Here is a 16,008-nt window from a genome sequence, read left to right as displayed (position 1 = left end):
ATATTGTGTGTTAGGTAGGGATGTACGAAAATCACTTGCCTGTTCACGGATTATGCTGATGGTGGGGGGGGGGAGGCGCTCCATTCTTCCCCCTCCCGGAATCCTCCTTGGCCAGCTGTGCTCCGCGGCGGCTCCGCGGAGCAGCCGGCCAGGCCTAGCCAGGCCAGAGCCATCCGCAGCCGGATTTCTGGCCACGGAGGGCTCTGGGGGAAAAAAAAACAAAAACGTATACGCGAATGGCGGCAGCTACGGCCGCCACCATTTGCGTTCCTTATTTTTGACGTCTTAATCTACGTTAATATTTACGTAGATTAAGACGGCGAAAATACGGGGGACGCAAATAGCATCCACTATGCTATTTGTGTTACCCTTATTTTCGCCGTCTTAGTCTACGTAATTATTTACGTAGACTAAGACGGCCCAAAATAAGGAACGCAAATGGTGGCGGCCGTAGCTGCCGCCATTTGCGTACGCCTTTTTTTTTTTTACCCAGATGTTTTAGGCTATGTAAAAACTTACGTAGCCTATCACGTCGGTGTAAAAAAACCCCCAAAAGCCTGCAAATGGCGGTGGTGGCAGCCGGTCGGAAGACCAACCACCGCAGCTGCCGCCGCCCAGAAGATCTGCACCAGGTAAGTCTCGTCCCGGGGGGATCCGGAGGGGGGGCGGGGGGAGCAGGACGTTCCGCCACAGATTTCGGGGGGCCGAATGCACTGGCATTCGGCCTCCCTGAGATCCGTGGCAGAATTCTCTGCCATCCCTAGTGTTAGGGTCTTGCAGTTCACAGGCAGATTCCCACCTCGCTGAGACCACCACCAGCTGGCCTTCAGGATGGAATTGAGAGTAGAGTGTAGGTGGCAGCACATTTCTCTTGACTGCATTAGTAAGAGACCTGTGTTTGTGGTGATTGGGCAACCACACAAATGTTCCCCATTGCTTCGACTTAACAGATCCAACACTGTGCCAGTACACAGTGCTGGCATGCACCCCCCCGCCCCCCCTCCCCAATGATTTTTCATTATAGCATTACCTCCAGTAACAGATTTCAAAGTTCAAACATTCTAGAATTTTGCAAATTCCAAATTCAGGGAACTCGGCAATATTAATAACGCCAATGTTGTTTGTGATTTCATATACTGCTCCTGTGTATGAGAGGGTGAGCCAGTGCGAACGTGTATGGATTTGACAGAGTGGTTATAAGAGATCTGAGAAGAAAAGGGACTAGGCACCATGGCACCGTCATTGTAACAGTGCTGATTCTTTTGGATTCCAGAATGGAGAATGTCCGTCAGTGTGGAGTAGCCCTGTGCATCATGTTGGGGTTCTCAATCCTTACTGCCTCCCTTGGAAGTTCAGTTGTGAAAGACAGGGTATCTGGGGCGAAGAGGCTGCAGCACATCACTGGACTTGGCTATAAGACATACTGGTTTGCGAATTTTCTTTATGACATGGTATGTATTGTGTATGGCATCACCTCTGTCAGTGAATTGCACTAGTGCATCAAGACACATTTGGTTTCAGAAATATGGAGATCACAGTGGGCAACCGGAGTCCTTCTCAGCCTAATTTGAAAAGACCTCTACAGAGGATCAGTTCAGGCCTCTGGCAAGAGCAATCTGTTCCTCTTCTGGCAGCCTGGTGAGTGGGGAGGAAGATGGAGCGGGGGGGGGGGGAGAAAGAGAGAGAGAAGGAGTGGCCCACTTTTGGCTCTGGCCCTGACCAGTGCTGACTTTGACTCCACCCACTGCTGGAATATGGCCCTGACAGATTATCAACTAGGGAATATGGCCCTTAGCCGAAAAAAAAGGTACACTCATGCTCTAAATGTATAGATATGGATGTAGATGTAGATGTGGAGGCAAGTCCAAGTGTCGCCAAATTCTTTCTGAAGGAAAATTTCAAGCTGATGTTAGTAGTTCCTGCTTGGGCAAAATACCCAAGGAAAACAAAAAGAGTTGCTCAATAGTCATGAAATTTCTTGGGAGGGACTATAGATCTTTGGTCATGAGGACTAGATTGGTGGTTAATTTAGTACTTGTGGATATTATTTAAAGTGGGGTTTGTTGTTTTTTGAGGAAGAAAGTGCACTGGCAGTTTCACTTCAAAGCTATGACTAGGGATGTTAAGAGAATTCTGCCATGGACTCCAGTGAGGCTGGATTCTTTAGAATCCGGCCCCCCAGAATCCGTGGCAGAATGGCCTCCCTCACCCCGCCACCCTGCAGAATCCCCCCCGGACGGAACGTACCTGGTGGCAGATCCTGCAGCTCCAGCGGTGGCGGATGCGGCGGCGGCTCCAGCTGGTCTCCCAGCCACTGCTAGGCTGCTGCCATCGTAGTGGCCGCCACTTGCGTCCTTGCAGTCAGCCATGATAGGCTACGTAAATACTTATGTAGCCTATCACGGCAAAGAGCAGGGGCGCAAATGGTGGCCGCTACGCCATTTGCGTCCTTGCAGTAAGCCATGATAGGCTACGTAAGTATTTACGTAGCCTATCACAGCAAAAGGCAGCCACGCAAATGGCGTAGCAGCTACCATTTGTGTGGCTGGCTGCCTTTTGCCGTGATAGGCTACGTAAATACTTACATAGCCTATCACAGCTTACTGCAAGGATGCAAATGGTGGCCGCTACGACGGCCGTCATTTGCAGCCGCAGCAGCCCGGCAGCGGCTGGAACTCCGGCTGCGGCCGGCCCTGGCTGGCGGCTCCGCGGAGCTGCCATGGAGCAGAGCTGGCCAGGAAGGATTCCGGAGGGAGGGACGGAGCTCCTCCCCTCCACCACGAATCGACCGGCATGGAGCCAGGTAGGGATTTCGTACATCCTTAGCTATGACTGAATCATTGCTGCCTGCATATTTCTTTTTGCCATGTAAGCGTCATAAGTAGTGCTGTGCCGAAAATTTCTCCCACATTTTTTTCGGCCATTCTTATTCAATATGATAGATAAAAAATTGCTTTCAAAAAGAAATTCAAAGGAGGAGAATTTTCAAAGAAATTCTGATGGGTTCGGTTTGGGGTTCTTGTGCTTACCTTAGACATGAGGTGGCTGAGGAATGTGCATGAATGTTGTATGATGATCTCTGTGCTGGCCTCTAGCCCCCTCAGCTTCCTGCACTTCAGTTAAAGCAATCATGAGGAAGACATCATGAAGCAATTCCTCGCATGGGGCTTTTTCAGTTCAGGAAGTGCAGGTGGCCTGGGAGGCTGCAGAACAATGGAAAGAGGTATAATAGAGAGAGAAAACACACACAGCACCTGAGAAATTCAGTGAAATTGTCCCCCCCTCAATTTCTCTGCCCACAAATAGGCTGGAGAATTTTGTAGGGATGGCGGAGAATTTCTCCACGAATCTCCGGGAGGCCGAATGCCAACGCATTCGGCCCCCTGAAATTGCTGGAGAAATTCTCCGCCCCCCCCCCCCGGAATGGGACTTACCTCTGTAGAATGTCCCTAGCGCTGGCGGCTCCCGGCGGCTCTCGGCGGCGGTTCGGCGGCGGCGGCGGCCGGTCTTCCAACCGGCCACCGCCGCCATTTCCCAGTAAAAAAACAAAAACAACAACAAACGTGATAGGCTACGTAAAGATTTACGTAGCCGATCAAGGCTAATTTTTCCAAAAACACTGTGATAGGCTATATAAATCCTTACGTAGCCTATCATGGCTGACTTTGGAAAAAAAAAAGTGCATACGCAAATGGCGGCGCCCCTGGGCGCCGCCATTTGCGTACGCGCTTCCCCCCCCCCAAAGTCAGCCGTGATAGGCTACGTAAGGATTTGTGTAGCCTATCACGCGGCTGACTGCAGGGACGCAAACAGCAGCGGCTATGGCCGCCGCCATTTGTGTCCTGGCCGGCCAGGAGGATTCGCGGCCGGAGGGACAGGGCGCCTCCCCCCCGGCCAGAATTTCGGCCGGAGGAACGGGGCGCCTCCCCCCTGGCCAGAATTTCGGCGGGGAGGAACGGAGTGCCTCCCCCCCACCACGAAGCAAGCTGCGGGACCAGGTAAGTGACTTTCGTCCATCCCTAGAATTTTGAGAGGCCATTTGTGCTCAGCTCTAGTCGTCATAACTGGATGTGATGTGAAAGATCTGTGATTGGAATCTTGCACAGTTTGTTTGCTTTTATTGATTAGCAGCCCCACATGGCTACTTCAAAGACTGAGGAAGTGATGCTGGGTCAGGGATTGTATACCTCTTTCCTCCATACAGGTACCACATGGAGCTAGTAACTGGAAGAGGACAGGGGGAAGAGCAAAAAAAGCAGGAGATATTAGTTATGGAACTCCTGTTCCATGTCTCACATCTAGTTTGATCCTAAGATGCTTGGAATGGACTGATTCACTAACTCACTCATGGGGTATCAGAATTGTTGGGGCACTTCTTCACAATCTAGAAACCTGAGATTTGGGACATCCTTAGTCAAAGACAACCCAGTTACTAAACAGTGTGCGAGTTGGGATAACCACAGTATTGAAGAACACACCAAACTCTTGAATACACTTTATGTCACCTAGAGAGCTGAAATTTGGCAAATACAAGACATCTTTATATTTTTTTTTAGGAAAACCTGGAAGGATAATCATTGTTATGTCTAAAAATTAAAATGCACGCAAGATTTACATCATAGTGTTTATTTATTACATTCATATCCCGCTTTTTTTCCTCTGTAAGGAACCCAAGAAGCCAGTTCTCCAGTACAGAGCAATCCAAGTCACACGAAGAACAGAAAGTCTGTGGGAGTTATTTCCCTCCTCCACGCACTTGGATTAGGAGAGGGAAATTTGCAGTGGCATCCAGGAACATAAATCTAAAAGTGGGACAAGGCACCTGTGTATGTGTATGAGTGTTTTCCAGTTCACGAGCTTTAGCAGATTGAGGGAGGGGAGTTTCCAGGGGTAGCCAGAAAGATACTTATATTTGCAGAATGCAAGGAGTATTTCCTAGTATGTGGTAGAATTGCAAGATGGATGAAAGTTGCTTGCAGCAAATCCACTGACATCCAACATTAACTGGTAAAATGTGCATAAAAGGCATCAACATTAACGGTCTGTTTTTTGTTTTGGTTTTGTAGCTGCTGTATCTAGTTCCAGTTGGCCTGTGCGTTGGCATTATTACTGTCTTCCAGCTATCAGCCTTCACGTTCCGCGAGAACTTGGCAGCCACTGCCCTCCTGCTGATTCTTTTTGGGTAGGTGATTGCAAATGCTGCTCCAGAACTATAGGTGATGTTTCAGGAGCAGACATCTTGAAGGTTGCTGTTCCCCCTACTGCTTAGAGGCATGATATCTTTGCTTAGTAGATGATTACTGTTTCACAGAGCAGATTGAGAGAACAAGCTGCAACATGAGGCTTAATACACAGTGGGGGAAAGGAGAGGAGAAGATTTTCCGCACCCATTAAGAGAAAAAGCTTCCAAGAACCCATGAACCCGTATGATATTCTTTTAGTATTAGACACTGACTGTGTGTCTTTGCTAAAGGAATCCTCAAGGCACCCCCAAACCCCACAAAAAATACCCAATATAGCCAGTGAAATCTTTTTAGATTTCAGATATTTTGCTGTAAATATGCTGTCCCTTAGGAAAGCTAGGCAGCTTGGTGTCTGATCCCATATAGAATCTCTCTATATCTGATTGAGAGAAAGGGGAAATGTACCACACATAACACATTGGATCCAAGATCTGCCCTTCATGAGAGGACGTTCCCCGCTCATGGAAGGTCCCTCCACCTGATTTTTGGGATCCCTCCTCCCCTCACACACATCACAGCTCACCCCATTCAGCAGGGTCTCGGGACTCTCCATGTAGCATTTTCAGAGGTCTGAAGGGACTGATGCAGGAAGGAGGGGGTAGAAAAGTCCACTTCTGCCAGCACAGTTGATCCAGCATAAATCTGGATCCAACCCTCCACCTGGCAAATAGCACATACACACTATTGTATGGAAAAGTTGTTCTGAAAAACAGCAAGCTTCAGAATATCATCCATTATTTCTTTTTTTAAAGAGTGATGACTAGATGCATGGTCTCTTGCACTACAATTGGTCCTCGCTCACATACACACAACATATAGATCACAACATGCCTGCTTCTCGTTGGGGGAAATGATGCGGTTTTCTGACCGTTCCATAGATAACAACCAACAGCGTCCCTTAGTGGAACTCAGTTTATACTATTTAAGGCTGGGGTCTCCAACAGGGTGCTCATGGGCACCAGTGTGCCCACGGACACCTGTCGTAGCACTCACCAGGCTCCCTGCACCTCCTGGTTTTTATTTTATTTCTTAAGAATGTTTGAATTAAAACATTTTTAAAAACTGGGAGGCTGGCTTGCTGCAGAGCAAAGTATTGCTGTCCAGGGTGCTGGAGCAGCTGCTGTGGGAAGAAGGGGGTAGGGAAGTCCACTTCCTCTAGCACAGTTGATCCAGCTTAAAACTGGATCCAACTCCTGGAGCGTATCAAATGTGCCGCCCAGCATACAAACTTAGCAATACCAGGGAATGTGGGTATCTGATTGCTGTTGATTCCTACAGACCAAAAACCAAGAACAGCATTTTGAAGGCATCAACTCCTGTTCTGTCACTCAGATATCATAAGGCCATTCGTGAAAGAAATAGCACTGTCCCTAGAGAGTGAAGGCTGCAATCCTATGTCTGTATATAGACTTTGGAAACTGGTGGCAACTGATTAAACTGATTAAACATGCTTGGGATCAGGCTGTAAATTACGGTTTACCACAGGCAGATAGTAAATGGGAACCAGAAGTCACTGGAGTGGCACAGGGTTAATGTGATAATCAAAAGTCAAATGGTTCATGCTGATGAACCATATCTAGTTTGCAGTAGAGGGCAAACAAATCTCAAGGCCATCACTGGTTGATCCTGCCTTTTGCTGTGGTGATCAGTGAGGGATTAACTACATCAGGCCTGCACTAGGGATGTGTGAAATATTTCATATTATTTCATCTAGGGATGTACAAGCATTTTGGTTTGATTTTTTTTTAACTCAGATTTGCCCTGTTTGCGACGCCGCACGTGAATGCGAATGGGAGTGCCATTATCTGACAAAGGTTGCACGTTCCCCAAGCTTGTGACTGCATTAGGAAAAAGTGTTCGCAAGAAAAGTGCACACTTTAAAATGTGCATTTTCCCCAAAATACACATTTTCACACTTTAGTCTATGACAGAAAAGTGCTCATTTGGGGTGCACGCTTTAAAAAATGTGTGCTGAAATGCGCACTTTTCTGGTTCTGGAAAAACACTCGTGTTTGGGAAGGAGATGAACGGAATGTCAGGTTTCCTGATTCCCCCCAGCGCACATGCTCAGGCAATCTGACATTGGACATCCAAATCAGTGAGATTTCTTTATTGCAGGAAATCCCACAGCAAAAGCTTAATGGTTACACTCGTCAGAAATCATATAGCTGATCTTCAGTAGCTACAGGCTCTATGTAGTTCCAGAACAGTCCAAAGCTAAACACTACTACCGTGACTGAGATCCTCATCAATGTGGTTTCCCTGTTGTCATCTCCACGGTTCTGAACACAAGGGGAGGGACTCAGGATGCCTGGCGTATCTAACCCAGGCAATCCATACACGGGGTTCCAACCCCGGACAAGGAATGGGAATGATTCCTGGAACGACCCCATCAGGCAATCAAGGGATAAATTCTTGAAAGGCCTAAACAAAACCACATCCATACAAAGTCCAACTTTGAATCTTTTGTTGGTAACTCCAGGCTACATGGTCGAGGCCTATCAAGATCAAGGAAAGGGTAAACCCAGACACTCAGGGAGTTCCGTGCCACCACTTTCACATTGGTAACTCCACACTGAATTCCAGGCAGAGGAAAGTCCAAAAGTTGTAGATCAAACCCAGCCTGCCAGTATGTTGACTGACAACAAACAAAGACACACAATCCACAGCAAACGAGAGTTGAAGTCTATGGAAAACCTCACAGTACTTTTCATGGCAAGTCTTTAGCATCCAAAGTTCCAATTAAGGGAGAGTCTATGTGCAGAGTGCTTCCAGAAGCCCAGATGATGATGAATCCAAACAGAGAAGTAGGGATGGCAGAGAATTCTGCCACGGACTCCAGTGAGGCCGGATTCTAAAGAATCCGGTCCCCCGGAGTCTGTGGCAGAATGGAAGACTTACCCCCGCCTCCGCATGGAATTGTCTTCGGCCGGATCCAGATTGCCAGCGATACGGCCGCCATGCCATTTATGGCTGCATTTACCTTAAACGAAGGCCTTTACGGCCGCAAATGACGTCCCGGATGCCATTTGCATCTGCAGTCAGCAGTCCCGTTCAGCCAGCGATATGGCATGGCGGCCGTATCGCTGGCACTTTGGAGCTGGCCGACGGCTCTACGGAATCACCACAGAGCGGAGCCGGCCAAAGAGGATTCCAGGGGGAGGAATGGATCGTCTCACCCCTCCTGCGGACCTCCCCCCCGGACTGGCAGGTAGGGGATTCATACATCCCTACAGAGAAGTCTTCGGGCAATGAAGACAAGATGTTTCTAGCAAAGGCTCTTCGCCTTTGCATCAGCTTAAAAGGGGAAGGCATGAGTGTAAGACAGCCCCTCTGGGTTGCTTGACAGACAAGGGCCTTTAGCCTTTCAGCAAGGCCTCTGTCTAAACAGGGCATCACTGCTCAGCCCTCCAGCAGTGACACTTTAACCTGGGCGACCCTTCTGCAAACCCCACTCCACCTCTGTCAGGTTCTCACAGACAGCTTCCAGCCTCCCTGCCTGCCAAGGCCAGACCAGCATGTGGTCAGGGAGTTGGGTGACTCCCCTTGGCTCTGCTCTGGGAACACTGACAGAGCCAAACTCACACAGATGCTGACATTCCAGAGGCTGAATAGGCCCATGCCCTTCCAGGCTACTTCTAATCAAATCCTGGCTATAACCTACAAGGCCCACTGCAGTGCTGAGGCTGGGTCCTGACACAGCACTGACGTCAAAATCAGAGCACCCCAATGAGCTCAGACCTCACTGATTTTCCCATCCCTAATTTCCACAGACATTTCCTCCTGATAGAAAATAACAACTCATGTTTAGAACAGTTTTTCCAGCAAATTTTCTAGCATGATGCCAGACTAATTCTTATCATCAGTATTCCTGATAGCTTAAGTTATCATTGTTCCTCATTGCTGCTGCACGTGGCTAATGCTTCTCAACAGCCCTCCTTATTTCTGAAATGAGTAACATTTAAGTGCACCACCACTCCCCCCTTTTTTCTGGGTCTGAGATCACTTCAAACATCTGGTGTTATATTCACAACATTTTTCTGCCACTGTGAATGTGCATTATTATTATTATTATTTTGCTTCAGGGAACAAGAATCACAAGAGTTCCGAGATTTCAATGTTTGTAACGCCCCCCCCCCCGCAAGCTTAACACAGCCCAACAGCCAGCCACATATTATGGCCTGCAATGTGCTTGACAATCCCCCCCCCCCATTTTTGCAGCCTCAGGCAGACAGCAGAGACAGGAGGTTTATCATACCTCTTACAGACTGCCATACATGGCTGCTGTTGCATTTGGCAGGTTGAAAATTGTGCAGGCCTGATATAAGTTAATCTTCAGAACCTGTGAATGTTTGAGTGATGTAGATTCTTCTTTGATGCTGGTGGGTAATCCAGGTGATCGTTCCAGCCTATCAGTCTGATGTTCTTTTATGCTCCACTATAAAACAAAATGTGATATTTAAAGTCAGGGCTGCTGCTGCTGCTGCTGCTGCTTCTTCTTCTTCTTCTTCTTCTTCTTCCTCTTCCTCCTCCTCCTCCTCCTCTTCTTCTTCTTCTTCTTCTTCTTCTTCTTCTTCTTCAACATCATCTTAGAATCATAGGGTTGGAAGGGTTCTTCTTCTTCTTCTTCTCTCAGACTGCTTGGTTGTGCAGTGCCAAGAGACCAAAGAATCGGGCGCTAGGCTCCTGGTATCAGCGCAATCCTACTCCTTCCCAGCTAGGTTAGAAGGCAGTTATAGGTCACATTCTGAGTGTACCTGTCCTTGTGGCTTGAAACAGGTAGAAGTTCTTGTACATTATTACAACAACATTTCCTGGCTAGTTATTTTCAGGGCCCACTAAGTACCTTAAGTAATGACATGCTACAAATTTGGACCCATGGGGAGGAGTTACTCAAGAAGTTCCATCAACCTTTCAGTTCTGAACATCTCTTACTCCACCTCTGATGTTAATTTCTTTGTTACCAGTGTTTTGTTACCAGGGGGCTGCCTTCAGAACTCCTTAGATAGGAAATCTACTGATCATACACATACCTCAATGCTAGAATTGCCACCATGACCACATCAAAAGATCTGTTGTGCATAGCCGAGCCTTACATCACAGCTGCATTTGTTCAAATCTCCTTGATTGTGAGAGCCAATTGAAGGCATTGAGACCAACAGATCTTAATGTCTCCTCAGCATGGTTGACTACCAGATGTCAAGGGCCAGTTCAGTACTCAGAATATAACTACTTCAGCATAAATAACACAAGTGACAAGACACAACACCTCTTGAGTATCACCTACAGCATACAATTGAGGGTGTTGCAATGGATCGTAAGGGAACTACAGGCTCTTCCCAAGAATGATCCACAGGAGGCAGACCACAGCTGGCATATAGAAAACCACCTAACCTGAAATTACGCCTTACTGGTGACAAGTATATATCTCACCTATTTCACAACAAGGCACAAGACTTTGTAACAAACCTGAGTGTCAACTGTGCCCTTTACTCAACATAAGTAATACAGTGTGTGGACCCAGTGGTATGATCCATCACTAATACTTACATGTCTACCAATATGGTGTATTTCATTTCATTAAACAAATGAGCTTCGGCTATGGGATGGTATGGAAATGTAATTAATAATAATAATAATAATAATAATAATAATAATAAAATGTCCATCACCAATTTACATTAGATAAATGTCTTTAAGGCAAGGCTGCAGTCCTCACAAGTCAGATACAAAGAGCAAAAACACTAAGAATCAGGTGGGTGATAATTTTAATCTCCCTGAACACAGAATTGCAGACCTCAGAGTTACTATTCTTCGACAGCATTAAAAAAAACTACTCCAGACCCTTAACACCTCTGAAAGTTGCATCTAAAAGCTTCCCTTGAACTTCATTTCATTCAAACAAGATAGTTGACAGTTTTAATACATCTAAGGTTCATACATGAGCTCTTTGGTTACTGGCCTTGCTTGCTTGCTTGCTTTTATAGCACTAGCCTTTATGTATTGATGTCTAAAGTGATGCATTCTTAGCTGCTGTGCATTTCATCTTAGTTTTAAAGAAGGAAAACAGCAAAGGGGGGGGGACAACAACAAGAACAAGCATCACCATCGCCATCATCGTTGTCGTCATCATCACTGCAACGTGCTCTACGTGGGGCTGCTCTTAAGGCTGCTCTGGAAGCTGGAGCTAGTGCAGAACACAGCAGCTCGGCTGTTGTCGGGAGCTGCCCCTTTTCAGCGTGCAACTCCTTTGCTGAGGGAACTGCACTGGCTGCCCATTCACTACAGGGCCAGGTTTAAGGTTTAGTACTAGTGTACAAACCCCTAAACAACTTGGGACTAGGATGTCTGAGAGAGCGCCTTCTCCGTTACCAACCTGCCTGGTCACTGAGGACATCAGGGAGCATGCTCCTGGTGGTTCCACATGGACCTATGGCCTCATTGGATTCCATCTGGAGAACAGCCTTCAGGGTGGTGGCCCCCTTTCTTTGGAGCTCCCTGCCCCTGGAGGTCAGGCTGGCACCAACACTGTATTGCTTCTGGTGCCTCCTAAAAACAGTTCTGTTCCAGGAAGCATTCCTTAAATGACCAGCCACAGTTTTTATTGGCATTCTCTTTTTGATCATTTTAATATGGTGTTTTAATCTTGTAACTTTTTTACTATTGTACCTCATACATTCACCGCTCCGGGGTATACAAATGTCGTAAAATAAATAAATAAATCATTGTAGGATTGTTATGGTGGTTTAGGCTGCAGTCCTATACACACTTATTTGTAAGTCCCATTGAACTCAGTGGGACTTACTTCTGAGTAGAAATGTACAGGTTTGTGCTGTTAAGAGGACTCAAAGCATTTTACTACCATTATCTTGCCATAAGCCTTACAACAACCTTGTAGAGAGGAGTATTTTTTAATCTCCATATTGCAGGTAGCTCAGGCTAAGAGACTACCTCCTCTAACCACCCCACCACACCCCTCAGGCTTACATGTTTCCCTGCCCACCCTGTATAAAACCATTTGCATGAATTAGGGCCAGCATGGATACATTTGTGCTTGATGCCACCCCAATCACACTATCCATTTCTGGGCCCTAGTTAGGGATTTACGAATTACTTACCTGCCTTTCTGGTGGGGGGGGGGTGCGGGGGGGAGGTGATCTGTCCCTCCCCCTGGAATCCTTGCTGGCTGGCTCTGCTCCGTGGCGATTCCGCGGAGCCGCCGGCCGGCTCCGAAGCCCCAGTGATACGGCTGCCATTGCCGTATTGCTGGCTGGACTGATGTATTGTGGACGCAAATGGTGTCCAGTGTAGTGGACCCCATTTGCACCCCTGCTCTTTGACATGATAGGCTACATAAATCTTTACGTAGCCTATTGGGTGAAGGAACAGAGATGCAAATACGCCATTTGCGTCCCTGTTTTTTCATGCGATAGGCTATGTAAATAGCCTATCATGTCAAAGAGCAGGGGCGCAAATGGCATAGTGGACGCCATTCACATCTGCAGTCTGTCAGTCCAGCCAGCGATATGGCAGTGGCGGCCGTATCGCTGGGGCTTTGGAGCTGGCGGCAGACAGGAGCTGGCTGGCGAGGACTTCGCGGTGAGGCGGAGGTAAGAGATCCGATCCTCCATGGACTTAGGGGGCCCGGATTCAATAGAATCCGGCCTCATTGGGGTTCGTGGAGGATTTATCCGACATCCCTGGCCCTAGTTTGTGGGTGAGGCAGTGGGACATTGAGCTTCAGGCTTGTTCCTGTGTATCACCAGCCCTAAAATTCTTTTGGCCTCAGAAATCCTTCAGCATCTCAGTGACGCACTTCGATGCTTCAGTGGCAAGTGCCACATCACACACCTTTTTCCTTTAGATAATTGATAGTAGTAATGTGTCTTCTGTGGCAGGTTTAAGCTTCCACTTGGGCCTCATTTTCTCTGCTCTTGGGTCCAGCTCCAGCACAATATAATCCCTTTTGTTCCCTGGGTGACCTATAAGAACGAATGGCAGCTCTGTGCCCAAGGTTATTCCTCATCAAATTTCTTTTACTATAGCTCACTGGAGCTGAATGGCTGTAAAGCGGGGTTGTTCCAAGAAAACCCAATTGTGAGCTAGTTTGTAGCAGGAATATAGAAGTACATACTAGAAAATGGATAAGTTAACAAATTCTCCTTTATCTGTCATAGTACAGACAGCTACATGGGAAACGTACGAGAGCACAGCAAACTGCATGTAGGGAAATGAAGATGACAAAATTAGGAAGGTCTATAAATATTGTGTAATGGCAATGCAATATGTTCTTTTTCCCTGCAGTGACACTCAGAATGCCTGCTCAACAGAGTTCTTGAAAGAATAAACGCTAAAAAGTGGATCCATTTACTCCTTTCTTGGTCTTGTTTCAGTTACGCAACTTTTCCGTGGATGTACCTTATGTCACGGTTCTTCTCCAGTTCAGACGTTGCGTTCGTTTCCTACATATCCTTAAATTTTGTGTCTGGTCTTTGCACTATGCTGGTGACCCTTCTTCCTCGTTTGTTAGCTGTGATTTCTAAAGGAAAGGTCAGTATGAAATCCCTTGCTCAGCTGCCACTTCTAGAAACCCCTCTATATGTTTTCACATCCGTTATTTATTTTTTAAAAACACAAATGCATTTTACCAACATTAAAAATAATTATAATGGATCTCCCCAATTTATTTTTTTGGGGGTGGAGAATTTTAGTGCACACAAAACCAGCTTTAATTGAACTATTGACATTTTCTAGCCCATTAGTTTTTTCTTGACACATAATGCGAGTTGCCGTGGTCCATTGAATATAGAACGTGTGATGCAAAACATCTTGGAATACAGATCGTCAAACATGACAAACTTGTTTGTTAAGGTGTGTAGTGGGATTTGTGAGTATAATAATGTGACATCTCTTTTCCTTGCAAAGCTTAGCTAGTTACAATGTTCTCATACATCTCAATGGAGGTTATTGTTGGCATAATTTTTTTCAAGTTTTGTTTTGTTTGTTTGTTTGTTTGTTTATTGCATTTATATCCTGCCACCTTTCCTCTAGCAAGGAACCCAAGGCAGCATACATAATCCTCCTCCTCTCCATTTTATCCTCACAACAACCCTGTGAGGTGGGTTGAGCTGAGAGTCTGTGACTGGCCCAAAGTCACCCAGTGAGCTTCCATGGCTGAGTGGGGACTAGAACCCGGATCTTCTGGCTCCCAGTCTGACACTTGAACCACTACACCACACTGGCTATATCTAAGACCTGGTATAAAGACCTGCCATGTCTCCATCTACGAGCAGAAGACATTCAGTAGTGGATCTGTCAAGAGCACCAGGGGTTGTACAGTCCCATGTTCTTACCAGAAAGAAGCTCCAACTCTCTTTCTCTTTCTCTCTGTTGTTTGTATTTAATTTTTTACTTTAAATTGTATTTCACGAGAATTTTTGTGATTTGCCGGTGTGTAATTGTAGGGACAAAGGGCCTAATTTGTTTTCAAAATAAAAATTAATAACTCCCAGAGCGACCTGGGCCAGTTGTAGATTATCTGGGAAGGAAACACTAATACTGCATGTACATCACAGCAATTTGTTGTACAAGCAGAAGGCCAATCAAGTGGGGAAGGGGAGTGTCTTCGCTCCCACAGCATCTTCAACATTTCTTCAGAACCTCACCATGTGTTCTGTGCAAAATCTGTTTATAATGGTTTACTACTTGGCTACTGAATCTGTTTTGATCCACTTTCATTTCCTATTAGATTCTTTCTGTTTATGTGCAGTGAGCGGCTACGTTCATTTTCCCTTATTGGACTGCTGTTAAAACATCATATTTTGATAGGGGGGTTAGCTCAAGCCTATAAAGGTCAAACTAGGCCAGGGGAGGGTTACCTGTAGCTCTAGGGTGGCACGTGGCCCTCGGCCTAATTTCAGAAGTCTGTCTAACACAAGAGCAAATGAGTGACCCACTTGCTTTTTGGTCTGGTCCTCCCCACTCCTGGACTCAGATCTGCCCATCGCTGACATGCAGCTCCTGACAGAAAAAAGGTTCCCTACCCCTGAACTAGAAATTACAAGGGTAGTGTGGCTGTTGCTGAGAGTCACATGTCTCCTTGGTAATATCTAGTAAAACAAAAAGCATGAGATGATATTATCACACCTGGAGTTTCCCTTCATTGGCTGCTTCATATGGGAGGAGAGGGTCCTTGGAGCAAGGTGACGTTGTGTCACACTAGACAATACCAGGGAGATGCGAGGAGATGATGATGACTGAAATTTGTGTTGGTTCCCATCACAAAAAGTAGCCTTGAAGTCACACACACACACACACACACACACACACACGAGGAATCCATAATTAATGTAACAGAAAAAGCCAAAATCAATATAAACTGTAATCAGCACAATAATACAAATAAAAATAAATGCCATTAAAACATAACAGAAAAACAATACAATATGAAAAGTGTTCATCCATAATACATAAAGTCTACTCCCCACCCCTGCCTAGAATGAACACTGCAATGGCAGCCCACAACTATTGGGCCATAACTAAAGTCCAAATGCCTGGGAAAATAAGAATGTCTTCACCTGGCACTGAAAAGACGATAGTGTCAGTGCCAGGCAAGCTTTCTTGAGGAGAGCATTCCATAAACATGGGGCTATCATAGAAAAGGCCCATTCCTAAACTTCTACCCCTGAGCTTCTCTTGAAGGGGCCGCAACAAGAAAGGCCTCTGAAGCCAACCTTATGGATTCATATTGGGGGAGACAATTTTT

The 16,008-nt window shown here is 46.4% G+C and overlaps 1 protein-coding gene across 1 annotated transcript in view; it reads left to right on the top strand.

Moving 5' to 3' along the window:
- The window catches only part of LOC146344594 (ATP-binding cassette sub-family A member 13-like), a 262,433-nt gene that overhangs the window by 168,259 nt on the left and 78,166 nt on the right, over positions 1–16,008 (top strand). The window contains exons 25-27 of the mRNA XM_084857720.1: positions 1,274–1,451; positions 5,067–5,182; positions 13,637–13,793. Coding sequence (XP_084713846.1) covers positions 1,274–1,451; positions 5,067–5,182; positions 13,637–13,793 — 451 coding nt within the window. The remainder of the gene's footprint in view (positions 1–1,273; positions 1,452–5,066; positions 5,183–13,636; positions 13,794–16,008) is intronic.

The sequence above is a fragment of the Heloderma suspectum genome, chromosome 5, assembly GCF_057233095.1.
Source record: "Heloderma suspectum isolate Gila_16-S chromosome 5, 16-S_ref, whole genome shotgun sequence".
In the NCBI taxonomy this organism is placed as follows: Eukaryota; Metazoa; Chordata; class Lepidosauria; order Squamata; family Helodermatidae; genus Heloderma; species Heloderma suspectum.
This window is presented reverse-complemented; position numbering and strand designations above follow the sequence as displayed.